The 13551-nt window shown below is 43.6% G+C and overlaps 2 protein-coding genes across 2 annotated transcripts; both read right to left on the bottom strand.

Annotated features, from left to right (window-relative positions):
- Positions 1-247: 247 nt before the first annotated feature.
- On the bottom strand, positions 248-6245 carry LOC311313891 (adenosine 5'-monophosphoramidase HINT3-like). The gene is made up of 5 exons (XM_084444140.1): positions 6115-6245; positions 5764-5881; positions 3629-3698; positions 3345-3471; positions 248-728 (listed from the first exon to the last, which is right to left on the bottom strand). The coding sequence occupies exons 1-5, from the start codon at positions 6136-6138 to the stop codon at positions 681-683; spliced, it is 387 nt and encodes a 128-aa protein (XP_084300266.1). The 5' UTR covers positions 6139-6245; the 3' UTR covers positions 248-680.
- A 3203-nt stretch (positions 6246-9448) lies between these two features.
- Positions 9449-12859, bottom strand: ncoa7a (nuclear receptor coactivator 7a; the record flags this gene model as incomplete). The annotated part of the gene is made up of 7 exons (XM_084444526.1): positions 9449-9584; positions 9837-9910; positions 10188-10283; positions 10403-10555; positions 10769-10888; positions 11767-11920; positions 12834-12859. The coding sequence occupies 7 exons, from the start codon at positions 12857-12859 to the stop codon at positions 9449-9451; spliced, it is 759 nt and encodes a 252-aa protein (XP_084300652.1).
- Positions 12860-13551: the final 692 nt, after the last annotated feature.

Here is a 13551-nt window from a genome sequence, read left to right as displayed (position 1 = left end):
TATTTAATCATACTGTACTTGTTTAGCTAATTCACATTCCATCATGCAATACTAGCTTCAGATATTAGAATACACAACATGCAGCACCAACCCGTCATCTTTATCAAGGTTGACTTGCAACCGCACCAGACTCAAAAACTAGTTCCAACACACTTGTCCTCATCACTGAAGGAATGCCTTTCTCACTAAATGTACAGTATACTATAGCTACACTACTAAAAAATAGATAGTAGTGCCTTATCCAGAGGAAAAGCATATTTCTATCAGTTATTTTTCATTTACTATTCATAAAAGATCCATCTATTAGTCATCATTTCACAGACATTCAGTTTAAAACCAATAGAAAGGTGATTTGGCTTTGTTTCTGATTGAGGCAGCTCAGGTTGATACTACAGTATTACTGTAAAATCCCTGGTTGTAGTACCAATACTGTATCTGTCTCTCGCACGCACGCACACACAGACAGACAGACAGACAGACAGACAGACAGACAGACAGACAGAGACAGACAGACAGACAGACAGACAGACAGACAGACAGACAGACAGACAGACAGACAGACAGACAGACAGACGAACGCACGCACGCACGCACGCACGCACACACGCACACACGCACACACACACAGCCTCCATTCTCAGAGGTATTTCAACTACCGGTAGTGATTTCATCTTCACTCCTCAGTTAGTCTCTCCTTTAGAGTTCAGATGCTGAATCAACTGGTCTGCCTGCAAGAGATGAACACACCCACCATGAATGTTGGCAATTGGTGTGCAAAGAATCAGTATTGATGACTCATAACAGATTTTAATGGGTGAATGAGAGAGAGAGAGAGAGAGAGAGAGAGAGAGAGAGAGACAGAGAGAGAGACAGAGAGAGAACAGTTAAGAAAGAACAACAGAACTGTTAAACAGTTGCTACACAGAGACGGGAACACTGTTGCACTGTAGACAGACAGACAGACAGACAGACAGACAGACAGACAGACAGACAGACAGACAGACAGACAGACAGACAGACAGACAGAACTTCATTAATCCCCAATAGGGGAAATTAATTTGTTGCAGTTAACAAGATACACAGAAACAACAAAACAACATAAAACACAAAAACACAACAAGGCAGTACCAGTACTAACAATAAAAACAGTAAAACACTAAAAACAGTAGAAAAACAGTAAAAGAACAGTTAAGACAGAAACTAAAACTAAGAGTAATTTAGCCATTACACACCGAGCTGGCTTAGGTGGATGGAGTCCCGCTAGTCGGGGAGGCATTATGCAGTCTGATGGCAGAGAGGATGAAGGAACTACAGAGGCGTTCAGAAGGACACTGTGTCAGGATCAGTAATAAAGGTGCTCCTCTGCCTGACCACAGTGTCATGGGGGTGGGAGTAAAACATTAGTTATTACGCACATCGACGGTAGGTTCTGGGCTAGGTGCAGATCGTGATTTTCGAATAGTGTGCACGTTCTGTTCGAAAATCATGGAGAGGGTGGGAAACACTGTCCACGATAGCCACAAGTTTGTCTATCATTCGACTGTCACCCGGGTCCAGGCTGACCCCCAGTACAGAGCTTGCCCTCCTAATCAGTTTGTCCACCCTGGTAGCGTCTGGTTGGAGCCTTAGTCCTCCTAAAGTCCACCACCAACTCCCTGATCTTCCCCACGTTGAGCTGCAGGTGGTTCTGAGCACACCACCCCACAAATTTCTCCACTACTGTAGGGAGTCGTCCGACTCACATGAGGCACTTTCAGACCGCGGTACCCCAGGAACTGGAAACCTTTGGGGGTACTCGCTGTGTTCACACCGCAGGAATTTGGGGGAAGTACCAGTGAACTAAATTCCCCCCAGAAAGCCCTCATTGGCGAGGTGGTACTATTGCCGGGGGCTGGTACTTTGTGGGTGGGGCAGCAACGCTGAATAGTTCTGGTTGGCTGAGTAGGGACCTTATTGGCAACGTTTCACATAGACAGATTGAGTTTTATCAATCTGTGATTGCAACCAAAACACTTCCGTGTTTGACTGCTGGATGGGCTCTAACTTCCTCAACCTCAACGAGAGCAAGACTGAGATTCTCTTTTTTGGACAAGCCCCTCCTGCTGATACCCTGGGCCCTCTAAGCTCCAACATCCGCTCCTCCGTCAAAAACCTCGGAGTGACCTTCGATAGCGCTTTTAAACTTGACAAACAGGTCAGCTCTGTAGTAAAAATCAGCTTTTTCCAGCTAAGACTTTTAGCCAAGACAAAGGCATATCTCTCCCCAAAGGATCTATATAGTTATCCATGCCTTTATCACCTCGTGCCTCGACTATTGTAATTCACTGTACGTGGGCATTGACCAATCCTCTCTGACACCTGCAGCTGGTCCAAAATGCAGCCGCTCGCCTCCTCACTGGCACAAAAAAGCACGACCACATCACCCCAGTGTTGACCTCACTCCATTGGCTCCCTGTCCGCTTTAGGATTGATTTTAAGCTTCTGCTATTTGTTTTTGTGGACTTTTTTTTTTGGTTTTTGTGGACTAAATGGTCTGGTGCCTCTGTACCTGGCCGAACTTTTGCACCACCACACCCCAGCCAGAGCTTTAAGGTCGGCTGACCTGTCGCTGCTGGTCATGCCCAAGACTAGGCTTAAGACCAGATGTGACCGAGCCTTTGCAGCGGCTGCCCCTATAGGCTTTGGAACAGCCTGCCCCCCCCACATCAGATCCGCCCAGACCCTAGACGTTTTCAAATCTTTACTTAAGACCCACTTTTTCTCCCTGGCCTTCAACCCTTGTTGAGCATGACAGTCATATGTTTGCATTGTTGCATTTGTGTGTATTACTGTGTATTACTTACTATCTGTGTGCTTTGTTTGTGTTGTATTGTTGTAATTTTTATTTTCACCTGCCTGTACAGCAATTTGGTCGACCACGGTTGTTTTAAATGTGCTCTATAAATAAAGTTTGAGTTGAGTTGAGCTTAGAGCAGGGGTGCCCAATTCTGTATATCGATTGTGATTGTGACGCCCCTCTGGCTCCATCTGCTGGTGTGGAGCAGTTTCTCCTCAGTCTTCCTCTTAAAGTTGTTCTTTCTCTCCTCTCTGTATGCATTTCATTTCCTCCTTGTCCCTTGACTTGAAAGACATTTTTTTTCTCATTTAGAAGGCCCTCCCTGTCGCTGGTGATCCAGGGCTCATCATTGGGGAAACAGCGCACCCTGTTTGATGGTACGGTCCTGTCCACGGTGAAGTGGACATAATCCCTACAGAGGTCCAGCACTCTGCTGATGTCCTCCCCATAAGATGCACTGGGTAACAACTGTATGTCTGTGTGAGACTGCCATGCGAGACAAGCTTACCGTGACAAACCAATAGGAGTTGAGTCTGTAGAAGAGGCGGGCCATAAAGCCCATTTGACTGGCAGGTGCCAGGACGTGCAGGTGCAGGTGAGAGACAGAACAGAAGGGGGGCCAGTGGAAACCAAACCTGCAGACACAGAGAAGGGCTGCATTAAAGGTCCATACAGAACAATGGACACCATGTGTGTGGAAAAGGAAGTGAAAATACAATAAGGTAAAACATGTTTGATGTGTGTTTGTAAGGGAGGAGGGCTCAGGGTGCTGTGGGTGTCATCATAGTTTACCTGACATCACTGAGGTCTGTCACGTTGTTCTTCTGCAGTATCTCCTTCCCCATCTCCACCATCCGCTCCACTGAGGGCAGAGCAAAGCACATGCTGCTTAATTCTACTGCCCATGACGACAGGAAAGTTTCAGGAGCCATAAACTTTAGTTCATTAGTTATCTGACTTGATTATGACTTTAATTGATCTAATAAGCAAGCATTGTTATTTGAAGCTGCAGTATGTATGATTTTCATACCATTTTAAACATTTAAATATTGCTATATTGCTAGGATAAACCAAGAGGGATACGTGATTGAGCTCCTCTGTGAAAATCAAATCTTTTTAGACCACTGTTTGGTAACAGTGAATAAATTCTCACTCTAAAACCGTAAAATATATATATATGTATATATATATATATATATATATAATACTGCAGTAACACTAGAGCATAAAAAAGAAGCTTGGAACATAGAGTGCTTGCTCTCATAGAGGTGTGGCCACCATGGGCAGATAATGCACAGACTGTAGCCTAGTGGCCTTGACTCATTAGGGGAATCTGATTGATCAGGACAAAAAGTAGATTTTTACGTATATAAAGGTCCCCTATTATACTCCTTTTCAACAAGTCAATATAGGTCTCTGGGGTCCACAAAACATGTCTTTGAATATTTTTTGCTGAAAATACCACATTAAGCATTCTACAGTACATAGATAAAGAATATGTAGGTCTAATAAAAACATGATAAAACTACTAGACACTGTTGCATTCAAAACCGAGCATGAATATATATAGGTGGGCCTTTTTTATCATGATGTGATTTGATTGGAGAAAAGCCAGTGCACAGGCTTCCCTTAAACCTTTAGTCGGAGGCACCTTGACGAATCAGTTTAGTTTATCCTAGTTCACAGTTTAGTAACTGTACACTCATCTATATATATATACACGTGTATATAGGCCTATATATATATATAACTACAAAGGCTTGTGACCACCCCCTGTTTAGCTTCTAGATTTTTTCTCCCACCCACTGCTGAAAATATTTTGTTTTGCATTAGCATGATAATAACAATATTGTTCTACCTTTACAGTTATTTATTCTGGAGACAACTGCTGCGTGCATTTTGTTGGCACACTTAGTTGTTCCTAGACCTGTAACAATTATTACATAATCGCCAAACCGCAATTATGAGACAATCGCAATTATTTTTTAAAACCGTGATCATGCTTTGTTTTTATTTTTTTATTGCTCATGTTTAAACCGAGCACTAACAGTGTACAATTGCATAATGGTTGCACTTCCAGACAGTGGCTGTTGTGTATGATAGGTTCTAGAAGCAAGATAGTTAACTAACGAAGCTAGCAAGTACCTAAACCAAACCAGAGGCTCTGGTCTGGGAGCTGGAACTCAACCCTCCTCTCTGATCAGGTTATAGCTCGCTCGCTCACTCACTCACTCACTCACTCACTCACTCACTCACTCACTCACTCACTCACTCAAATGATTGGCCTTTGTTGAAGTGTTAAAAAAAAACACAGCAGTAGCAAGAATAGGCCTACTGTAGTTCCCCTGTATGTTTTTAACATATAAAACGCCACAGCTCAAGAATCCTTCTGGTACCTACAGTAGAAACCTCCCACCAGGTCATGCTTTGCAAGTGCACCCCACTAAAACAAGAAAGGTCACGCAGGTGTATTAGGTCCTCTACTCAACGTACAAAGATTATTTATTTTTTTTACAATTATGTTATTAATTAAAACACTATTATTTCTGAGACAATTAATGGTCTAGAAAAATGTTTAATTGTTACAGCCCTAGTTGTTCCCAGTTTGGGGGGATAGCGCTAGGGCTAGGGCTAGGGCCTCCAAGAGGAGGGGCCTATGACCACCTTGATTCGCTCCTGGTCCATGCTCCTGGTAGCCGCCACATCTGGTTCAAAACTTGTAAAGGTGCTGGGATCCAATCAGTAACACGGGATTCTTGGAGTTATGGGAGTGTGGGTTTACCCAACCCTCCAAACTGTGAGGATGACTGAATGCAGACTGAATTTAATCTGGCAGAACGAATTTTCCCTCACTGCTTAGCAGCTATTGCTGTACAGAGAGGGACTCAAATTACACCTGGATTAAACATAAATTCTTAGTTGCCTACCCAGGGGAATGTGCTCCTTGCTGAGTGACTTGCAGTTGCCGACATGTCTGTTTGGCACCACCAGGTAGTGATGGGTCGCTCCGGGCTTGATGTCTCGGAAACAGGAGATTTCCTCGTCCTGGCCGAGAAAAGGGGAGTTACAGTGCCGTAGCTTTTACATTTAAATACAAATAAACTCACATACAAACAAACTCGGTATATTAACCTTCTGTATTGTATTCTTTTGTAAGTCTACTCAGTGTTCAGTCCATAGCCTATTATTCTTTGATCTCATTTTTGGAAAATGAAAAATGGATCAAATCGAATTAGCCAGTCATCACGGCTAGGATAGTAGGCAAGGATGTCTCTTACCGAATGAAGAAGCTCCGTGTCCATCTCTTTATTTACTATTTTACAGAATATGCATTTCTTTTCGTAACCTTCGCACTGGCTAGCATGTCTATTGGAAACATCAACTTGGGCAGATCCTGTACTCTCGTCTGTTGCCATGATTATTTTGAGTCGAGTGGCCGCAGACTATCCAAGTTCTCATCGAGCAGAAGGGAAAGCAATCAATTGTCGTTGTAATCGAGTGAGACTTGCAGTAATGACAAAGACCGCTAGAGAGCACTGAGACACTATTCACATTCTCATCCACCCCATCGCATGTCAAACAAGTTCCGGCCGCCACACGCGTGTCTAGAGGATTTCTAGGTTTTCTACGTCTGACAATTTCTCCAATTTAACAGCCTATTCATTTTTCAAGTGTCCTAATCCTTCAAGTGTTCTATACTATTTCAAGTGTCCTAGATTTCAAATATTTGACCTACACCAGTAGGCTACTGGAAATTTCTTCGACCCAGAAATTGTGTTTTCTGATGAACTTTATTAATGTCACCCTTAATCATTAACAACATCATATTAAATGGAAAAGTGCAAACAAAAATAGTCAAAAAGTGGCCCAAGTTAGCTCATTTGAAAGGTAAAAACATGTATATTGTAACACAAATCCAACCATTTACATACATTAGGATATTTAACTAATAAATCAACTTGGAACAACAAACAACATCGCACTCAATTGGGCACAAAGTAGAGTTGGGGTAGCTGAGGAGGGGATAGGGTGGGTGTGCGGGTTTGCCTGGAGCGCCGGGTAACTGAGGGTCCTGCCCCAGAGGTGGAGATCCAGGCAGGGAGGGTGAGGTTCTGGCCGGTCCTCCATCTGGTCTGGTTCTCCATGCAGAGGTGGACATCCAGGGAGGGCCCTGCTCTGGAGGTGGACTTCCAGACTTCAAGCCTGCCTGGTTCTCCATCCAGGCATCCAGACCTCCAGGCTGCCTGGTCCTCCATCCATCCTGGTTCCAGAGATCCAGACAACCAGACTGACTGGTCCTCCATCCAGCCAGCCAGGCTTCCAGACCTCAGGGAGGGTCCTGCCCCGGAAGTGGACTCATCGCTGGAGCTCTGTTTGTGTGGCTCTCCCCGGAGAGCCGAGGCTGACCGTGTGGTTCACTGGTGGCCCGTGGAGGCTGCTCAGATTAATTTGTTCAAAATGAAAACACAACAAGAAAACGGACATTATATGTGTAATGTAGGGCACACTAAATGTGAAACGGTAACATAATGAACCCGATTTATAAACGTGAGATGCAAGGTGTCAGTTGCATTGTCAATAGTCAAATGTGCCATTGAGGAAGTGAAAAAGGGGAACTGTATAGTCAAATCGTCAAACCACTTTTCAGGAACAAAAGGTTTAGGCTAGGCCAGGCCTAGATACTATCTATAGATATGAACCTTATAATCCCCTAATGGAAATCGAATCATCACAGCAGCACATAGCCTACATGAAAAACACAGATGTAGGCCAGGGAAAAAAACACAAATATTCAATCACCTATAGGCTACAAAGCAGCGAATTTGAATTCAAATTCAGGTGCACAAAATGACTGATGCAAGGGTAGACCTATATCATCTAGGCTTAGTCTACATTCACTCCCCCTCTGTTTTTGATATTCAAGAAACATCATTTTATATACAACCGATACATAAGAATTGTATTGTAGTATTACAAAAGTGTCACTCAATGGTGTGATCGTAAAATAACTGATCTAGTCAAAAGGATTTACCAAGATTCGCTCAAAAGGTTAAGTCTGGTTTATTGTGAAAAGCATACGAGCGCAAGGACTTCCTGAAAACGCAACAAGGGTGGTTTATTCAGCGAAGTGCCCGTTTGGTCTTCTGCTGTGCCTTATATGCAGTCAAACCACAGGTAAGGTCCTTCCAGGATGTGATTGGCTACTGCATTGTACATCATATGAAATGGCAGGCGTGGCCAAGAGTACAGACATGTGACATGAGAAAAAGGGCGGCAATTGGGGACAAAGGATGGCAAAGGATGGTTATTCTATTGTAGACAGATGGCCTTCTGGAAGCCATTTTGTATGTTAGCACAGCTATGTGAATATTTGGGGGAGGTGATGTATTACAAAAGGAGTGAGAGGACAAAGGTTTAAGGTGTTTGGATGTAAATTCCTCAACAATGGTCACCAGGAGATGCAGTGCTTTAATGAGGTTCACACCAACCTTTACCACAGACCCAACAGTGCCAGCACTGTACAGCAATAATATAAACAATAGCTTACTAAGTACAATCTAAACACATACAAACAGAGAATGGACAACAAAATCATACTTCTCTAGATTGTATATTTCAAAAAGGAAAAAAATAAGAAATTAAATAGAAAAGAAAAAAAACATCACACTAAGAACACACATTTCTTTACTTTTTATATATTTCTCTCAATTTAGAAATTGAAAACAAGGCACAGTTTATATTGGAAATATTGGACCAGACCTCAAAATCCTTGCAGTCCAGATATGAATAGAGAGGGAGGTTTCACAGTGTTTTAGTAGTGGTTTAGACGCTCATCAGGTCGAACATCTTTAGACAAAGTGTGAGTTGCACATTGATGCTCTACACAACCAAAGGTAAAGGAAAAAGGTGCTTTGTTCATCAAACAGCACACATACACACACACACACACACACACAGGTGCACACAAATGGAGCGGTGACACAGAGGAACACACATCGCACACACACACATCACACATTCTTCCTCTGCATTTTCCCATCCAAAACTGTCCTTCCTCCCGAGGCAGCCTGGTGCAGCGGTCAGCCGACATCATTTGCGGCCGTGGACAAAGCCCAAGTGCTCCTGCCCTGTCTTGGTCAGGGACGGGTCAGGAGAGTGATCTGATGGAGTGATTGACTGGAGTGATTGATGATGGAGGTTTTAAAGCTTGTAATGATGAATGCTGTGGTTCGCCAGGGTGCGTGACGTCATGTCAACGTGTATAGTTGGGGGAAGGCCCTGTAGGAGCTTAGAATTGAACCCTGAACCACAACCTGTTACCTGCCCCCTCAGCCCTCAGGTAAAACAAACATCAAACTGGAGTGAAACACATATCAAACTGGTACCACAGACAAATCACACAGTCAGGTCAAACACGGGTCGAAGACAGATCAAAACCAGGCCCGAGGGATTGTTAGGACAGTCAAAAGGCAAAACCAAAGCATATTATAGGGTAGGCTTCACCTGTCCAAAGGCAAGCTAAGCCATGTAGCTCTGTCTCTCTCTCTGTCTCTCTCTCGCTCTCTCTCTCTCTCTCTCTCTCTGTCTCTATTTCTCTCGGAGAGCCAGGGCTCACTGGACTGTCCAGACCTCCAGGTCCTGCACCTTGAAGTCTTGCTTTGTGGCCAGAGGTTGGTTTCGGAAGGTGTGGCAGGGGAAGCTGGAGCCCTGATAGAGATCACTGTCCAGCCACAGGCCAAAACGCCCCCTGGAGGTTGATGAGATTATTACACGTCAGAGCTGTTGCATAGTTGCAATCAGTTGAGTGTGTGTGTGTGTGTGTGTGTGTGTGTGTGTGTGTGTGTGTGTGTGTGTGTGTGTGTGTGTGTGTGTGCGTGTGTGCGTGTGAGTGAGTGAGTGAGTGAGTGAGTGAGTGAGTGAGTGAGTGAGTGAGTGAGTGAGTGAGTGAATGAGTGAGTGAGTGAGTGCGTGCATTCAATGTAAAGGTCTGAAAACGTACCCTCCTCCGCCAATCTGTAGAGAATTCATGTGACCTCTCACAAAGTAGGAATTTTCCCCAGTCCACCTGTAGGCCTGGCAGAAACAGAGAGAGGTCAGTCCACTGGTCACAAATATACCCACATAATATATATCCACTCATTTCATCCTCATCAGTGTCAGTGCTAGAGCTGGGCAGATGCTCAATATCATCAAATCCTGAGGTATTTGGAGCACATTGTGATATAGTTACATGCTGTGAGAATATGTGTGTGTGTGTGTTTGTGTGTGTGTGTGTGTGTGTGTGTTTGTGTGTGTGTTTGTGTGTGTGTGTGTGCCTGTGCGTGTGCATGGATTTGTTAGTGTGTGTTACCTTAAATTCTGGGTTGAAGCTGTAGAGGAAGGTCTCTCCTGTTCCATAGCAGTAGTTCCTCACTTTGAAGGGATGTGAGGAAAAGGCTCCAAATATCTGTCAATATTCAGAGGTAGTGTTAGTGTTAGAGACCGCCTACACAGAGGGAAGATACTGTAGATAGAGATCTAAAGATGAGAGAGAGAGGGAGAGACCTATGAGAGTAACTGACGTACCTTGTTTTCCATGTCTTTGATGACCAATAGCACAGGGCAGTCTAGTTCGCCCATTTCCCTGTATAGAGAGTTCAAGCTTGTGCCGTGAATCGCAATGCTGTAAACCAAGCGCCATGGATACCCATAGGTCCGCGCTGGCATGTGATTGGACAGCTGTGAGAGCAGAAACATGGAGGATGAGAACATGGTCATGAGCTGTCTGATCCCTAAAATACAGCAATAATAATATAGCTATTGGAATGCTGTCAGGGCCTGAGTTTCAGGTCTGGAGACCCAATATATAGATATTTTTCAGGTTTCACTTAACTGCAAAGTCAAAGACAATTATCGACACTGTGCGGACATTACTTTAAGTCTGTGACTCACACTCTTTATGTGGTGGTCCTCCAGGAGATGACTGTGGTCCTCAAGAACAGGAAGGAGATCCTCAGGCTCTTCAGGTTCCTCATCCTCCGAGCTGCACTTTGTCTGTGTTACCTTGACAATCTGCAGGGAGAGGGGCGGGGACACAAAAACACAACTGTTAAAACATACAAAATAAACGATGGCGTTGCCGGTTGAATGAGTGAAACAAAAATATTTGTTTTCGTTGGTTACCAGTGGGTGAAGATATTACTCTCTCTTAAATGACTATTAAAATGCGGGTCATTCATTCCTAATGAATGAAAAATGAATAAATGAATTAATGAATTAAAAAAATTATGAAATAATCAACCAATAAACAATGAATGACCCGATAGCCACAAAGAAGAGGTATATAACACATATCTACATTTACTCACATACTTAGAAAACAAGCAAATCCTTGAATAATATTATCTACAGTACAATAGCAAACTGAAGACAGCAACCTACCTGTACATATGGCTCCATACATTGCTTTGCAAAAAACAGAACCTTAATATTCTCAGGCATGGGCCTCATGGTGACAAAATGTCCTCCCTCACTCTTGTGCAGTAGCTTCAGAATATTATAGGCCATACTGTTGCTCACTGTTTCTAACCCTCCCATCTAATACCTACAACCACTTCACTGAACTTGCTTCACCTCAATCTCATTGGTTAATATCTGCCTGGGGAAACCCAATTGGTCTCTCAGTAAGTTTCTGTTTCTTCAACAGCATCTGAGCAGGATGTGAGGGGAAGTATGACCATATAAGGAGTATATCCTCAAGTTGTGTTAGATGATGTGAACAAAACGAAACTGAAATAATAGATTGTAGTTTACAACCCACAAAAATGATGACTATACATGTGCACTCGAATTCATTATAATTAATTATTACACTACAATATGAATAAAGGTAATTCAATGCATCATCATTCAGTGGATCCTTCTGGATACAGATGCACTGCAGTTCTCACCTCCCAATTTTTTGTGGAGGGGGGTGGGACGTGAAGTAGCTTGTCGATGGCCGCCAGTTCATTTTTCTTCACCACTAGGTAGTGGGGCTTCTTAGGGTCTTTAGTGTAGATTTCAGGAGACCAATGGACAAAGAAGGTGTTGAGGTGGTCTACCCTGAGGAGAAAAGCACACAGACTGTTATAAAACAAGGAATTACCAAATATGACATTCATATTAAAAGGGTTATGACATTCATATTAAAAGGTTTACAGTAACATATATAAACATAAGAACTTAATAAACTTTGAAACTGAACATCTGTGGTAGAATTGCCTTGACATAGTGTTTCATGATTAATGGCATGCATGAACTTGCACAGAAACCTTTTTAGCATCCGGAATGTATTAGCCAACACAAGAATGACAAAAAATGAAATGTCTCTTTTGAATCGCAATCCTTTTGATTGTAGAGTAGTACATTTCAAGCTTTAAGGAAGTGATTTGTGTTGGAACAATGCATTAATGGTACAGAGCCATGAATACACTACAACCTGGTAATTATTTTATGTAGTTATGTGGTAGTGATCTCTGACTCCGCCCTCTGCTAAACCACTGGTCCTGAACACTGCGTCACTGATAGAAACAGACCCCAGCAGTCTCTCTCTCTCTCTCTCTCCCTCTCTATCTCTCTCTCTCCTTCACTCTCTCTCTCTCTCTCTCTCTCTACAACTCTCTCTCTACAACTCTCTCTCTCTCTCTCTCTCTCTCTCCCTCTCTCATCTCATCTCATCTCTCTCGCCCACATACATTCCAATCTGCATGGGCAATCAAATACCCACCCCTGGAGCCACCCGCTGGAAAAGGAGCAGGTAAAGAGCACACTCTTGCAGCAGAGAAATCCCCAGATGCTGCAATACACTACACCCACATTTTACTCAATGCTTCCGTTCAATAGCATTTTCTAATTTGGTAGTTGGCATTCAAGTAGTGACCTGCTTTTGATTTCACAGATGTCTTTGTGATCTCATCCCCAGCCTGGTAGGGTCAGTATTTATCCTGTGCTCTGTTCTGTACAGGTGTTTACTTACTCTCCAACGCTGTAGACAACTCCCATGTTGAGAAGAAGGGGCAGAAAGCAGGTGCAGGAGGAGAAGGATGTGCAGAGGAGGTGGAGGTGGTGGAGGAGGAGGTGGAGGGTATGGAGGCTCAGTGCTGTTGCAGCATGTCCACCCTGTGCCACTGCCATGGCTGGCCTTTTATACCACCAGCACTTTTGCTGATATAAGCCCCTTTTGCCATAAAACCCTCCCACCCTACAAGGTCAAACGAGCAAGTTTCATAATGGTGCTCGACCCGGCCAATGTAACACATTAACAAGAGTTGCTCTGACCCCCGGACTGGCCTGGTTCATGTTCAAAAAGTTACTGTGTCATTTCTGAGTCAATGTGAAGCTGCTGTAGCTGCCAAAATAATAAAGACCTGCCCTGTCCTGTCTTTCTGAAGGACTCTTGTATCTCTTGCTGAGGCCTCGCTGTTTCAGTTTTACCTGTCCATTGTGTGGTCCCATGCGGACTGAGCGGGATTTAGCTTGTAAAGTAAGAATTTCACTGTAGTCCTTACACTTGTAACCTGTGCATGTGACAAATACAACTTGAAATTTGAAATAAAACCCATTATGCATTGAGTTATTCTCACTGATCGTTCTCCAGTCAAAACCACCACTGTCTGTAGGTCGACACCTTGCAAATAGATGCCCCTTGTTCTCTGAGTAAGGCGGGTGGGCATGGGCTGGTTTGTAGTTGAATG

The sequence above is a fragment of the Borostomias antarcticus genome (assembly GCF_949987555.1).
Source record: "Borostomias antarcticus genome assembly, chromosome: 10".
Taxonomy (NCBI): Eukaryota; Metazoa; Chordata; class Actinopteri; order Stomiiformes; family Stomiidae; genus Borostomias; species Borostomias antarcticus.
Note: the sequence above shows the minus strand (reverse complement) of the source record. Positions and strands in the feature narration are given on the sequence as shown.

What these genes read in the sequence shown, in the direction of transcription:
- LOC311313891 (XM_084444140.1), bottom strand. Translation starts at nt 6,138, where the DNA reads ATGGACACGGAGCTTCTTCATTCG. An exon ending in CAAGGAGCACATTCCCCTGG is followed by an intron (nt 3,699 to 5,763) that starts GTAGGCAACTAA and finishes CTCTGCCCTCAG; the next exon opens with TGGAGCGGATGGTGGAGATG. An exon ending in ACAGACCTCAGTGATGTCAG is followed by an intron (nt 3,472 to 3,628) that starts GTAAACTATGAT and finishes CTGTGTCTGCAG; the next exon opens with GTTTGGTTTCCACTGGCCCC.